The 13,702-nt window shown below is 41.8% G+C and overlaps 1 protein-coding gene across 6 annotated transcripts in view; it reads left to right on the forward strand.

The window, feature by feature from the left end:
- CSNK1G3 (casein kinase 1 gamma 3) overlaps positions 1 to 13,702 on the forward strand; it is a 353,425-nt gene that overhangs the window by 111,846 nt on the left and 227,877 nt on the right. For all 6 annotated transcript variants that reach the window (XM_085632678.1, XM_085632682.1, XM_085632681.1 and 3 more), the window contains 2 exons: positions 2,294 to 2,334; positions 10,611 to 10,680. In XM_085632678.1, the coding sequence (XP_085488804.1) occupies positions 2,294 to 2,334; positions 10,611 to 10,680 (111 nt within the window). The remainder of the gene's footprint in view (positions 1 to 2,293; positions 2,335 to 10,610; positions 10,681 to 13,702) is intronic.

Raw genomic sequence — 13,702 nt, forward strand, 5'->3', positions numbered from 1 at the left:
GGGGAAAAAAGTTCAGTGGAATGCTGGCACAGGGGATATTCACAAGGTGAGGAATCCACAGGCAGATACTGTATCCACCAGAAAAAGCGTTACCGAAGGTAAGTAACTTGTTCGTTATGTGCTGTTAGGGATCCTAATCAACGACCTCTCCTCACACTGTTAGGGGTGTGTCTAAATTGTAAATTCTTTGACCATCTATGGTAGGCCATTACATTTAAATGAACTGCCATGGGACCATAATATCCCTTTCGTATCGCTTTTGCACCTGGATTACCGAACTATTTTTTTAGTCGTGTGTTTTAAAGGCTCAATAACAGGGTCCTGATACCAGAAGTGCACCATAGCCATACAAAAACTGCTCTTCTAATACTATTTGAAAAAATGTTTTATTTGTGTTTATTTTTGAGGGCTGACCAAATACGTATGTTGAGGTTACAGAGAAAATTCCATCTTTACAGCCATTATGCATAAAATACATGCCAGAGGCATATACATACGTAAACCTATTTTGTTAATTACACTTTACGTTTACTTTGGCCCTGACAAGGAAAATATGCTATCTTTTGTAACATCACTCAACCATAATGTGTAATAGAACCGTTTTTACATTATGTTCTAAAGATAGGCATTGGCTGGCTCATTTTGTATCATAGCCCCACCTTTTATCATAATGTAATTTCGCATTATCTCAATTTTTCTCATACAACAAAGGGTACGTAGTTCCTTATTGGTGAGAAGAGAGAGAATATGTGGTCGGTCAAAAACTCGGGATTTGGACGTGGGGGGTCAGATTCCTCAGAACCGCAGCCCTCACACACCCAGATGGGTTTCATGCTTCATCATAGTGCATGCTCCTCATCAGACCGGCTCTGCAATGCCAATAGATAAATTGGTCCAGACAAATTGCTAACCGATCATTATTGACTTAACCAGTGGCAAGCAACGAGTTGACCCTCTGAGCTAACACAGATCATTGCTTCTCTTGATAGCTCTCACGTTTTTAATTGGACAAGTGGACTTGCCTATTAAAAATCCACTTGAGGACTACTTAGTCTATTTTAACGCACACTACTACTACATGAGTGGCTCTACTCCTTCACTTCACATACGGCATTGGAACAAAAGATCTCATATAAAGAGCCCCCTTCTGGATGCCCGTGGCTCCGGCCTGACAAGGAGCATGCCCTAAAATGAAGCATGACACCCATCTGGGTGTGTGAGGGCTCCTGTTCCTGATAAATCGGATTAACATCCCCCCCCCCCCGTCTGATCCCCAGTTTTTGACCAACCACATATTCTCTCTCTTCTCACTATTAAGGAACTGCATTCCTTTAAGGAGCACATATGCTGGACCTTTAAGCTCTCCTGGTCCCCCTCGTTGTGAAACATATCAGTTTTAGAAATACTTTATTACTATCCCAGTGCGGTATGAGTGAGCACTAACTGACTTCCCGCCCCACTCAGTATTGTTGCCGTGACTATTTACATTTTCTACCAAAGTGCTAATAGTGTACCTGTATTCCAGGAGGACCTGGCTGCAGCGGCTTGATTTCTTCAAGTGGTTTGTCCTGTATCTTTGTAGTGTAAACTATTAATATAGTGATAAGACCTGGCTCTGGCTGTCTAAAGTACATACTGCTGGAAGTCTTATCTGGAAATGCATATATTTATATTAGGCAGTATCAATAACCTATTGACTTGGTAGGACATTTTGATTCAAATTCCTATTTGTGACTCCTCATTGGTTTGTGCTTGCAGGTGCTACAGAATTATTTAATGATATTCACTAAAGTTTCAGTTTTGCCCAGTGTTCAAGGTGTGTTCTTCTACCAGGGAGGCATGTTCTCGTGCTAAAACGCATGGCTGAATTCAGAAAATGTTTAAAAATGAGCACGTCTGTACACACCAGAACCCAAAGTTGCATTCTGTTTCTAAAAATAGTTGTGCGGACACTGCTAACTTTTCATTGTTTCAAGCAAATGCCCTTGTTGAATATACTAACATTTTAATCCTTAAAAAGGCTTAAAATGATTTTATTGTTCAAAAAGACCAATATCATTTTGTTTTCAAAGCAACATAATTTGTTCACTGAAATAATATTGTATCTGATTGCATCTTTTTTATGATTTAGGCTCCAAGTCTACAGCTGTACCATCTGTGCTGGAAGAGGCCTATTATTATTATTATTATTATTACACGGCAGTTGATTTGGACTCAGAACATGTCTCGCTTTTGTATACGTTTAAACTTGTAAAAAGAAAATTATTCACTTTTCCACTTTTATTTCTTTAAGGAAAGAATTTGTACACAAATGAATATGTGGCAATTAAACTGGTAAGTTCACATTATTGCCTTAAATATATCGCTAAATCATTATTTTTATGATCTTATTTGAATTTTGAACTTTTAGGTACAAAGTTGCTTTTTTGAATGCACTTATAAGAAGACACTTTTTCCTTTGCGATTGTTTCCACAGTTATATGTAAAATAACTACGTAAAGCTGGTGGTCGACCAATGTTGTTGCCATTGTCTTCGGTTTCTGAAAAATGCTTCTTTTAATGGTTTTGTTGATAAAGTGTACATTTGCATTTCTTGCCTCTAGGCACGTGTGAGAGAAGAGAGCATCTGTGATGATGAGCAGTGTTACATGTCTGTGAAATAGCGACTTTTATTTTCAACACAAATCAACTGTACACAGATCGTCATCAGTGGCATAAGGTTCGCATGGAAGTAATTAAACAAAGTACCATAACAAGTCATGAAACCTTAGTATATGAAAATCTGTGAATTCAAAAAGTGGTGGAGGGAAAAGGGGACTGCTCGTTCTCTAGGAAAAATAAAGTAAGACATAAAGATTTAAAGCTGAGTCAAGGAGACAAATCGAGCAGGATGAGAGCAATAAATATGAGAGAGCAAAAAAGTGGGGAACAGTATAGGCATACCTTCGCTGCTCAAAGTGACGTCAGGATGCTGATTCTGTCAACCCCCTGGAAAGTATTGTTTTTGTGAACGTCTTCAACAATACTACATATTCTCAGGCAATGTGTTGTACTCTCTTTGAATCCCTGGTTACACTACACGTAGCGCTGCTAGGCCGGAGGGAGTGGATTGATAGGTAGACTAGATTCAAGATTATCAGATATATGTGGTTGTAGGTGGCAGAAACATATAACCCTCTCGTCTAGCATTATGTAAAGCAGATGGAATTGGATGCCTATGATTGTTTGCAACAGTGCATGGAAGGTTGCTAGGGTTTCGCTGAGGAATTTAGAGATTACTGGTTGCCTGTTACAGCTCAGCCCAAACTAGCGAACTCCCTGATAAATCGCACCTGTTCTAGTAAACCAGTAAAATCAATAGATTCAATCCACAGGACTACGATGAAGATTCTTGTTAGAAAAAATAAATATGAGATAGTTGCCACGGAAGCATTTGAAAATGTCCATGGAGGACAGTTCATAATGACTATAAACATATATAAATCATAATGACCTTTCTGGGATCGGTCATGTATATCCTCCCCATCAGTTTATTTATCCAGAAGGCGGATATACAAACCTAACAAGGAGAGCTTGTAGAAATCATCCATATTCCTTAAAGCAGGAGTTTCAAAGAAATGCTCCCATATTTTTCAAAGACCAGTATTTGATTATAAAGGTGATGTATCCATCAGTCATGTCCGGCAATGGCCATTAGTTCTCTTGAGCCACATCCACAGGATACAGATGTTCGCTAGTGCCAAGTATGCTGAGAACCATCTTGTACAGTGTTGGGCATTCCTATAATTTGAGATGTATCGTGCAGCAAGACCTGTTCTTGAAAGTCAGGTTCACATGAATCCTTCATTGCTCTCCACACTTGCATCCCGAACTGAGCTAGGTTAGGGCTGGACCAAATTGGCTGTAACTCAAAACAATGAATTAACTTGCACCTCCAATAGGGTGAGTCAGCTATGACGATTTCCGTTGAAGATTTAAACAATGCTTTCATCTGGGGGCCTTGCTCCACACTGCTTTGGGGAGGGGTGCGGCAGGAAGTGAGAATGCAGGCTGTATACGGCCTGCATGGCCTACGGCAACACCGGCCTAAATTATTGAGCACAGCTGAGTAGGTAGTACCCAGAGCCGATCCCTAGTGTCTGCCACTGGAAGAGCAATACCGGCTCCCAGAGACATCCGTATCTAGGACTGCACTTATCAACCACATGCTTGGATTTGACCTAAAACGCCAGATGGTGCAAAGAGCATGGGATCGTGACCCCATATCAAATTCGTATGGAGGCTATAAGGCTTTATTCCCCTGCCACCCAATATCCCCCACTTCCAAACACCAAAGCGCCCACCCCCCCCCTCGCTCTCAGCCTCTAAATGGGCCCTCAAAAAAACCTTTTCAAAGGATGAAAGGAAAATAATATTTATAAAGCACGACTAATACCCAGAGGTGTCTAGATGCTAGCTTCTGATGTGCACTAGAATAAATGAGACCCCTGATAAGATTACTGGTTCAACAACCAGGTTTTTAGATTTTTACTGAATTCCAGCGGGTTTAGTTTATTCTTAATCTTAGGGGTATAGAGTTCCACAGCCTTGTAGTACTGGTGAAAAAACTCCTCTCGCCCCATCTCACCGTTTTAGATTTGGGGGAATGACGAGGTTGCCACTGCAAAAAGAGTGGAGAGATCTGTATGGAACATAAAGCTGACAGAACTGTGCTAGTTGACCTTGATACGCTTATCAACCGGCAGTCAGTGTAACTGGACTAGAGCAGGAGACGCAGATTTATGTCTACGGATACCTAGGAGAAGGTGGTCAGCCGTGTTCTGAAGGGTCTGTTAGTGAATATGGCGTTGCAGTAGTCAAATCTAGATGATATAAGTGCTGTGACTACCATTTCCCAAAAGGCAAACTTCCTTCCTAAGTACTATTAGAATGCAAAAGCATATGGACGTGATCTGGTTGATCTAGCCCCCAAAAGATAGGTTTGTATTGAAGATCACCCCCAGGTTCTTGGCTTTAACACTTGGGCTTCGAAGAGCTCCAAGTTCAGACGGCCACTGCTCGAGTGACCAGGAAGATGGATTTTTGCCATAATCTTCCTTCACTGTTTTCTAATGTAAGATCCTTTCTAACAGCTCCGCTATTTGACCTTGCACCTCGTTCATCTCTGGAGTAATTGTCGACAGGTTGGCTTACGTCTACAAGACCTGATCCACCAGTTAGGAAGCATAAACTCTCTAAAGCCTCATGTCCAGTGCTAAGGTATCTATTTTTTGTTCTAGTGCCTCAGGTGTGTTGCATATTGTGCTTAGGATATCATCCAACTAATTCATTGGTTGGTCTATTTCTTAACTGTTCTCTGCCATTAACCATTAGCCAAGCGCGGTACGGTGTGGGGGAGGGGCTCTTTTGTTCTGTTTGTTCCTCCTTACAGACTGTAGCAGAGGGGGCAAGTATTGCATGGCGTTGGCTTTCTGTGTCAGTGTAGTGTGGGCCAGTCCAGCACTACACCTAATAGGTTCAAACTTTAACAGCATTCAAGCTTGGGCGCGGATGTTCATACTGGTGAGCAGAATTCGAGATGTGTCAGCGTTGAGCTGCACCAGACACCCTGCTCAGACACCACACTGTCTTGATGTTTTAAGGTAGCTCTCCAGTTGTAGCACCTCAGGCAAGGGACAAGAGTAAGTGGTAACTGCAGTTGCTTGAAATTATTGCTAAGTAAATTATCAACTGCATCAGATGGTAATTAAGAAGCCTAGTAGATAGAAAGATGAGTGAAAAATATATTTTTCTTGATAGTTCGGATACAGCTGCTAGGGCAATGGTTCATATGTTTTTGGGCCCTTCACCCTAAAACGGTAAACACAAATTTCACAAAACCAACAGTATGTGTTCAAAAAGTGTAAGAATAGGGTGTGCATGTGTATTTTTAATGTTGATCTTTTCTTTTAGTGCAGTACTTTCCATTGCATGATGTATCTCATAAGTATTGTGCCTTGCTTGTTTTTTGTAGCTCTGGCCTTTGTCTTTTCTTTGCTGTTATGAAGCCCAAATCTGTGAAAACCCTCCATCTAGTGTCTGACCTCACTGGCTGAGAACGACTTTGCCTCGTGGAATGGGAAGTGAAGGAGAACTACCCTTGAAGAAAGCTGCTATTTGATTTTAAAGAGTGTCTGTAGATGCCCATTTTCTTTGGCACAGCGTTACAGTTGACAAAGAGCCAGGAATATTTCAAAACCCACCATTTCTTAATATTAAAACATAGAAGTTTACCTCAGCTCAGCACGACCAGGCAAATCTGAACGCCCAATCCCCCTGTCTGCTCTTAACGGAGTTTGTGACAGCCACTTACTTTTTATTGTATCCTCTGTCCAAAACCTTTGTTAATTAATTTATATTTTCGAGTCAGCCATTATGGCTAGAAGCTGTTCCAACTATTAACTACACTTTGAGCAAAATGTTTTTTTTTTCTCTCATAAATTTCGGTTGAGCTTTAATTGCTACACGTAGGCACCGAAGACAAATGAAAATATAAAAATACTTCACATTTTACAACAGAATCAAGCGCTGTTGGATTTCTGCAGTAACAAATCATGTATGTACGTATAGGAGAATTGCGTGTTGTCACATATAACTCCCTGAAGTAGAGCTAAGGAAGAAAAAACCCTGGCTGCACCTTCCATGTTAACAGTTATTGCACAAAAAAGCCAGTAACTAAAGATCTGCTCACTTGTGATGCTAAATAAACTACTAAATATATTAAATGGAGTCATGTTCTCGAATACCAAATTAATACTCTGGGTCATAAGACCATTGACTCTCTCTGACATTGGTGGAGTTGGTTGATGCATCTTCAAAGGTTTCATAATTGTTGCTTTATTCTGGGTGGACTTAATTGGCTTCTTAACTATGCCTCCAGGTTGTAGCTTATGTTGCTGCTGAGTGAACTTCTTTTCCCTCATGACTTGACAGTTTTAAGAGGCAGGGTCTCTTTCACTTATGAGTCAATTTGTGTTGCCTGTTACTTTTGGGTCTTACAGATTCAAGTCAAAGGTTGCTGCCTCTATTGATCTTGACCAATGTAAATATAGAAAGTAATTGATTACATGATTCCTTTTAATTTATTTGTGAACAATACAACTGGTGCGCCTTGACTGGCCATCTTTTTTTATGCTAAAGGAAACCTTTCACCAGATATCTATGTAATAAGACGCCGTGATTGAAAATGTTCAGTTAAAAAGTATTGTTAGTGGTGCTTATATGACATACAGAAATTCACTGGATGATGTAAAAACGTAGGTTTGGCGTAGGACCTCGAAGTAGGGTAGGCTCTTTACTCGACCCCTGCTCAGTGGATTATGGTTGTAGGAAGCTTGGCAGTTGGCCAATGATCATGCAGAGTAAAGTATGTCCATTTGTAGAGTGGTCTGAGTACTTGGCCGTAGATGATGCTACCTTTCATAGCAATAAATATTACGACATAAAACAACCATAATATCACTTTTTTCTATATTTTTTGTTGTCAGTGACTTGTGTTTTTTATCTCCTATGAGACATTAACCGTACATTACATTTAACAAACTTTTCAGTAAATGTTTTTGTTTCTGATACACAGCATCCAGCATTCCTTTTAGATACAATAATCTTTGGCACAGAGCAGCAGGCTTTTTTTCCAGGTCTGCTCTGCGACCAGCTCCTTCGTAAACTCCCATGCCACTGAGCTCGGTGGTCATGCCCTTCCGCTGTGTGCAGCAGGCTCTGTGTGCAGTGCTGGCCTGTAGCCAGGTCATATTCTAGCCATCAGTCCTGCCCCGTTCCATTAAAGTTACCATATTTGGCTTTTTGGCCTGCGCAGAAGGCTGTACGTGCAGAATTTGCACCAGCCCCTCTTTCATGAGAAGTCGGGCATGGCTTTTGGCCCTGCCAGTAGGCTATGAACACAGTGCCCCCGAGTTTATTGCTTCCGACCTTTCATGCCAAGTTTGGTAGAATTCTGTTCTCTGTTGTGGAACCCCCGCTGAACGAATCAGTATGAAACTCTGCATGCCGAAAATTAGCAGGATGACCAAAACAAGAACCATAATTTCTAGAAGCTTCAAATAGAGCAATGTGATTACGGGTTTAAAAAATGCTGACTTTGTTGTCGAGTTTGTATTTAGAACCAGTCAGTATGTTTAGAAAGAGGGGAAAGTGCAGTCTCTTGGTTCAAAAACATGTTTATTTTTTCCTCTGTCTGGTCACAAGCCAGAAACCATAGTAAGAAATTGCCAGTAGATGTTTTTCAGAAATGCGTATTTCCATAACTTTGATCAGAAAACGCAGATTACAATTCTGCTTAATTCTTTATACAAACAATGGTCCTGGACATTGCGTGGCACAGGTCAGATTGGAAGGTATAGCTCACCAAACAGGCCAATTTTTAACTGTGCTTTAAACAGACTTTCACTGCAAATGTTTCAAAGGGAGGTACTAGAGCGTTCCAGAGACTAGGGGCCAGAACCCAAAGAGATCTTCCTCCTGATCTGGCTTTACAGAATCTGGGGATGCACAGAAGGTTGTGGTTGGAGGATAGAAGTGCCCTTGTGAGAGAGTAGTGTTTAAGCATGTCTTGGATGTATCTGGGGCCCTTCTGGTGGAGCGCTCTATGAATGATCATAAGCATCTTCTAGAGTTGATCAGTAGCCAGTGTAGTTCTTTAAGCCCTAATCTGATGGACTGATGGTTGGAGATGTTCAGAAAGTCTATCTGTTGTTTTTTGTACTCTCTACAGACGAGACAGCAGATTCTGGGGGGCACCAAGAAAAGATTACTGTGGCGTAATGTAGTCTGGAGATTATTAGAACGTGTAACATTCCTTTAAGTGTCATGGGGCAGGTACTTAAGAAGTTTCTTTAAGAATTTTACCAGACGAAAGCAGGTGCCTAAAGTGACCTTGACATGGGGTTTGAAGGAAAAAGGCATTGTCCATCATAACCCCCAGGTTCCTTACAGCCATGGAGGGGGAAAGGGCAGTCCCTAATTCAGACAGTCGGAGGCGCCTTGTGCCCAGCGCAGAGGAGGATTCAAACATCAATATCTCTTTTTTGTCGGAATTGAGTTGTACGCAGCTGTTGTGCATCCATCGAGCGATGGGCGCAAGACAGCCCTGTAAGTTCCCAGTTATATTGGTTTTGAGTTGGCGGAAGGATTGCATAAATTGAGCAATGTCTGCATAAGAAACCATGTTCATACCCCAACTTTGCCCAACTAAGGCTAGTGGCGCCAGATAGATGATAAAGAGTTGGACTTTGCGATTAACCTAGAGGGACACCTCTGGTTATGGCCCTGGACTGGGAGGTAAAAGGGGAGAGGAAACTGTCTGTTGTCAGTCTGCTAAGAATGAGTGGAGCTATTTCTGAGCGAGGCCTGTGAAGCCCTCCTGCTCCATTCTTTGTAAAAGGATCTTGTGCGACACACTGTCGTAGGTGGTGGAGATATCTAAAACGATGACCACCACCTTCTGCGTTGAGGTTACCTCTGATGTATTCGGTCACGCCGAGAAGGGCTGGTTCCGTGCTAAATCCGGCATGGAAGCCTGACTGGGTTGGATGTCGAATTGTGTTCTGGTTCACATAGCTGGTGATCTGATAGTTCACCAGGGCTTCTAGCATTTTACTGAGATGGGCCTGTAATTCCTAAGGGTGTGTGGGTCGGCGTTTGATTTTTTTTTAAGAAGAGGAATTACCAGAGCTTTTTTCCAACTAAGATTTGATGGCTAGCACCCCCTTGGTGAGCAGAAAGGAAGGGGCAGAGATTGATGGGCAAGCCGGATTTGATTTTATGGATAATTTGTTCTGAGTAGGCTATTGGAATAGGGTTGAATGATTCGAGCCGTGGGGTCAGCTCGGGGATGGGGAAATTGGACTGTGTGTTGAACTTGGAGTAAATCCTTTATACCCTTTGTTTGGAAGACGTACTTTGTTTAAGTAGGGTGCAGATGTTGACATGACAGTGTGTGCCTATTGTATGTCTGTGCTCCTTTTGACTGTATTAAAAGTGAATTCCAGTCACGAATTTTGTTAATAAATATTGGCCTTACTTGCCACCACAGGACTATATTTCAAATAATTGTCTTAGATGCCCTAAGAATGTGCTTCCTGAAAGTGGTCTGCCAACTTTCTTGTACGGATGCATCTGTATGAAAGGTCTGAAGACTCAAGCTACAAGCGTCTAATTCCAGGCTTGAAATGCTGCTTTTGTTTACAAAGGGACAATAATATTTTTTGGACCTGCCATCTTCGGTGTTTTGCTTTAAAAATTGGGGTGGTCAAATAAGGCTACTGATAAGCATAAAGCCTGTTTCCATACTTCTCCTTGGCCTACATAGCAAAATGAGCCCTGGTAGATGAGATAGAATTCATGCTTCTCTTATAAAAACAGATCATAGCGCTTGCTCTGTAAATTTGCACATCAAGTTTTATTTGATCAGCCCCCTTTAATTGATTTGCTTTCCTAATACAATGGAAAATGTTTTCCCTGAACATCTGTTATGAACCGGTCCATTGTTGTCAGACTTTGTCAAGTTTGGAGCTGGATTTGGTTAACGTGTATTTCGTCTTGTTTTTAATCAGGAACCAATGAAGTCTAGAGCGCCACAGCTGCATTTAGAATACAGATTCTACAAGCAATTGGGATCTGGAGGTAAAACAATAATTTTACTAAGTCGTGTCATCATGTAACATGATTAAACTGGATTTTAAAATATAATGCTTGACTTAAAAGATAATTTTTTGACATAGTACTGTGTATGTTGCACAGAATATTCTGAAGGTCTATTTTACGATTGTGTTCGGTCGTTTCTTTGCTTGCTGTGAGACATTTCTTTTAAGTGAGTATGCCCCCAATGTAAAATTAAGAACTTGTGTTAATGTGTTATGTCTATGCAATTTTATTTTTGCATTGATATGTTTTCTCCCAGAAGGTGCTTTCAGTGATCTCATAATTATGTGTAATGTTAAAACCTGTGGAGTTCATTGTGTTCAGACCAGATAAAAAGATTAATTTGTAGATAGCGGTCATTGCTGCACAGCAGATCTGCCAGCATTAACCTGAGAGGGTGGTGTGACTTTCTATAGCTGCCCTTTTGGAGGTTCCCAGTTTGCGTTCTCATCCTAAAAGTACACGCTGCTGCATTTTTCTATAGGCATCTTTGCTCCAGTGTTAGCACGGACACAGGCTTGGAAGTTTTCTAGCCATCTTAAGTTCACACTGTTCTAGACTTGTGAAATACCTGGAGAAGGAATCCCTCCTCCACCCTACTCAATCGGGGTTTAGAGCCGGCTACTCGACAGAGTCAGCCGTCCTCTATTCCACTGAGTGCCTCAGACAGATGGCGGACGAAGGACAGACAGCAGCGTTGGTTTTATTAGACCTCAGTGCAGCATTTGACACCGTGCTACACACAACGCTGCTGTCTCGCCTCTGTGACATGGGAGTGAAGGGACCTGCCCATGCCTGGTTAAAATCTTTCCTGGTTAACAGAAGTTTCCAGATGCACTGTCCCCCTTTCAAATCTTCCCCCCGGAAGCTGAGCCATGGGGTTCCACAGGGCTCCAGCTTAAGCCCTACCCTGTTCAACCTTTATATGGAACCCCTGGCTCATATAGCTGAAGCTTTCGGGGTGGATATTGCCACTTATGCTGATGACACCCAACTGATGATCAAGCTGTCGCTCGACCATACGGAAGATGCCAGTAACTTTTCCAAATGCTTGTCATCAGTGGCATTATGGATGAATAACAACTGTTTACGCCTGAATGGCGAAAAAACTGAACTTTTGGTTGTTGGTAAATCCCCCTCTGCCTGGTCGCACATGTGGTGGCCTGCGGAACTGGGCAATTTTCCTTCTCCCGCGGACTCTGTCAGAAATCTTGGAGTTATGCTCGAATCTCTCTTTCAGGTCTCAGGTCAATAAAGTCACGGGCAGGTGCTTCAGCACACTAAAAACCCTCCGTAAAATCCTTGACCTTCTCCCCATCAACGCCAGAAAGACACTTGTCCATGCCCTAGTCACACCCCATCTTGACTACGGCAATGTCCTACTCCTAGGTCTAAGTAAAAAAGGCCTACACCAACTGCAGTGCGTGCAAAACGCTGCTGCCCGCCTGGTACTCAACCTGCCTCTTAGAGCATCTGGGAAGAATGCTCTAGCGAAGATTCACTGGCTTCCGGTCAAGGAACGCATTAAATTTAAAGCCTTATGCTTTACGCATCGCATCGCCCAGGGCAATGGCCCAGGATATCTGCAAAAACTCCTCACAATTCACTGCCCCACCAAAAACCTGAGGTCGGCCGGAGCTATGCTGTTTAAACTCCCCCCGTACCCGCAGAGCCAAGATGGGTGGCCGTTCTTTCAGATACCTGGCCCCTAAACACTGTAATGAACTACCACTCGATCTTCGAATGGAACCTTCAGAAACTAGATTCCGGGCCAAACTTAAAACTCATTTGTTTCCAGTCATCTAATTCTCTCTCCTCCCTCTGACCCTTGTTTCGTTCTCCCCTACTTCTGTCTCTTGAGATATAGCAGTATTCTAGTGCGGGGATACACTATTTTTAGTGCAGCCAGGCGCTTTAGAAATTGCCTTATTATTTATTATTATTGTTTTCTAATCTGTCTCTTTCGTCCATGGCTCTGTTCTAAGTCCGTAAAGTACATAGTGCTGATTTACTTTGCTTTGTGTCCCAAAGCAAATGCTCAAAGAATACATCTGGATTTGCAAAGTATTTTGTGTGTCCTGCATTCTAACGTAGTCATTAACTATGGGTACATTGATCTACTATGAAGATATAGTACATTGAGGCTGGTGTTCTTTTTGTTGTGTACGTGCCTCTTTTGCTCTCCTTTATTTGTGCACCATTATAACCGATAAATGCACCTTGACCTATATTTTGAAATAAATTTACAGGAGAAACTGCCAAACAAAGTGTCCTTGAACTCATACATATAGTATAATGAATATATCTTTCTCCATATCCCTCACTTTTAAAATATTCCCCTGGCAATAGACTTTTCTTTGAAAGTGTTTTGCAGCAGTAGCATTATCGTGCCGTCGGGTAACATCAGCCAGCTCCAGCCACGGCCTTTTCCCACTAGATCTGATTCCACCATGGTAGAAAAGGTCCCAGTCTGTGGGCTGATGTCCGTTCTTGTTTTTCTGTGCCTTGTTTATACCGTCTGGAAATCTGTCGTTCAATGATAGACGTTTCTCCGTTTGACGACAGTTAACACAAATATCTCCTCTAAAAGGTTTCTGGGTTCATTCCTTGCTTCAAGCTTATGTACAACACCTATTTACAGAAGAAATGGGGCACCATCTGTTATAAGCTAAACCTATAACCCCGAACAGGCCAGATATGGTTCAATTGATGGAACTTTGCTACAAAGGTTAAAATTACACCAATATTAGCACAATGTCAATTTGAACAATGCATAAATGGTTCTGGCCACTCGACAAGCTATTTAAAACAGGACTACTAAAATCTGATACATGCTGGAATTGCCTAAGAAATGTTGGGTATCTAGCACACATGCTATATTAATGCAAACATATGGGACCCTTCTGGGAGAACATTGAGCCAGCAATTAAAGAAATATTTCATTGAAACATTGCACTCGATTTCTGTGAGAGGCTTCTAACCGCAGATTCCTCACCTTGTTAAT

The sequence above is a fragment of the Triturus cristatus genome, chromosome 2_1 (genome assembly GCF_964204655.1).
Source record: "Triturus cristatus chromosome 2_1, aTriCri1.1, whole genome shotgun sequence".
Taxonomy (NCBI): Eukaryota; Metazoa; Chordata; class Amphibia; order Caudata; family Salamandridae; genus Triturus; species Triturus cristatus.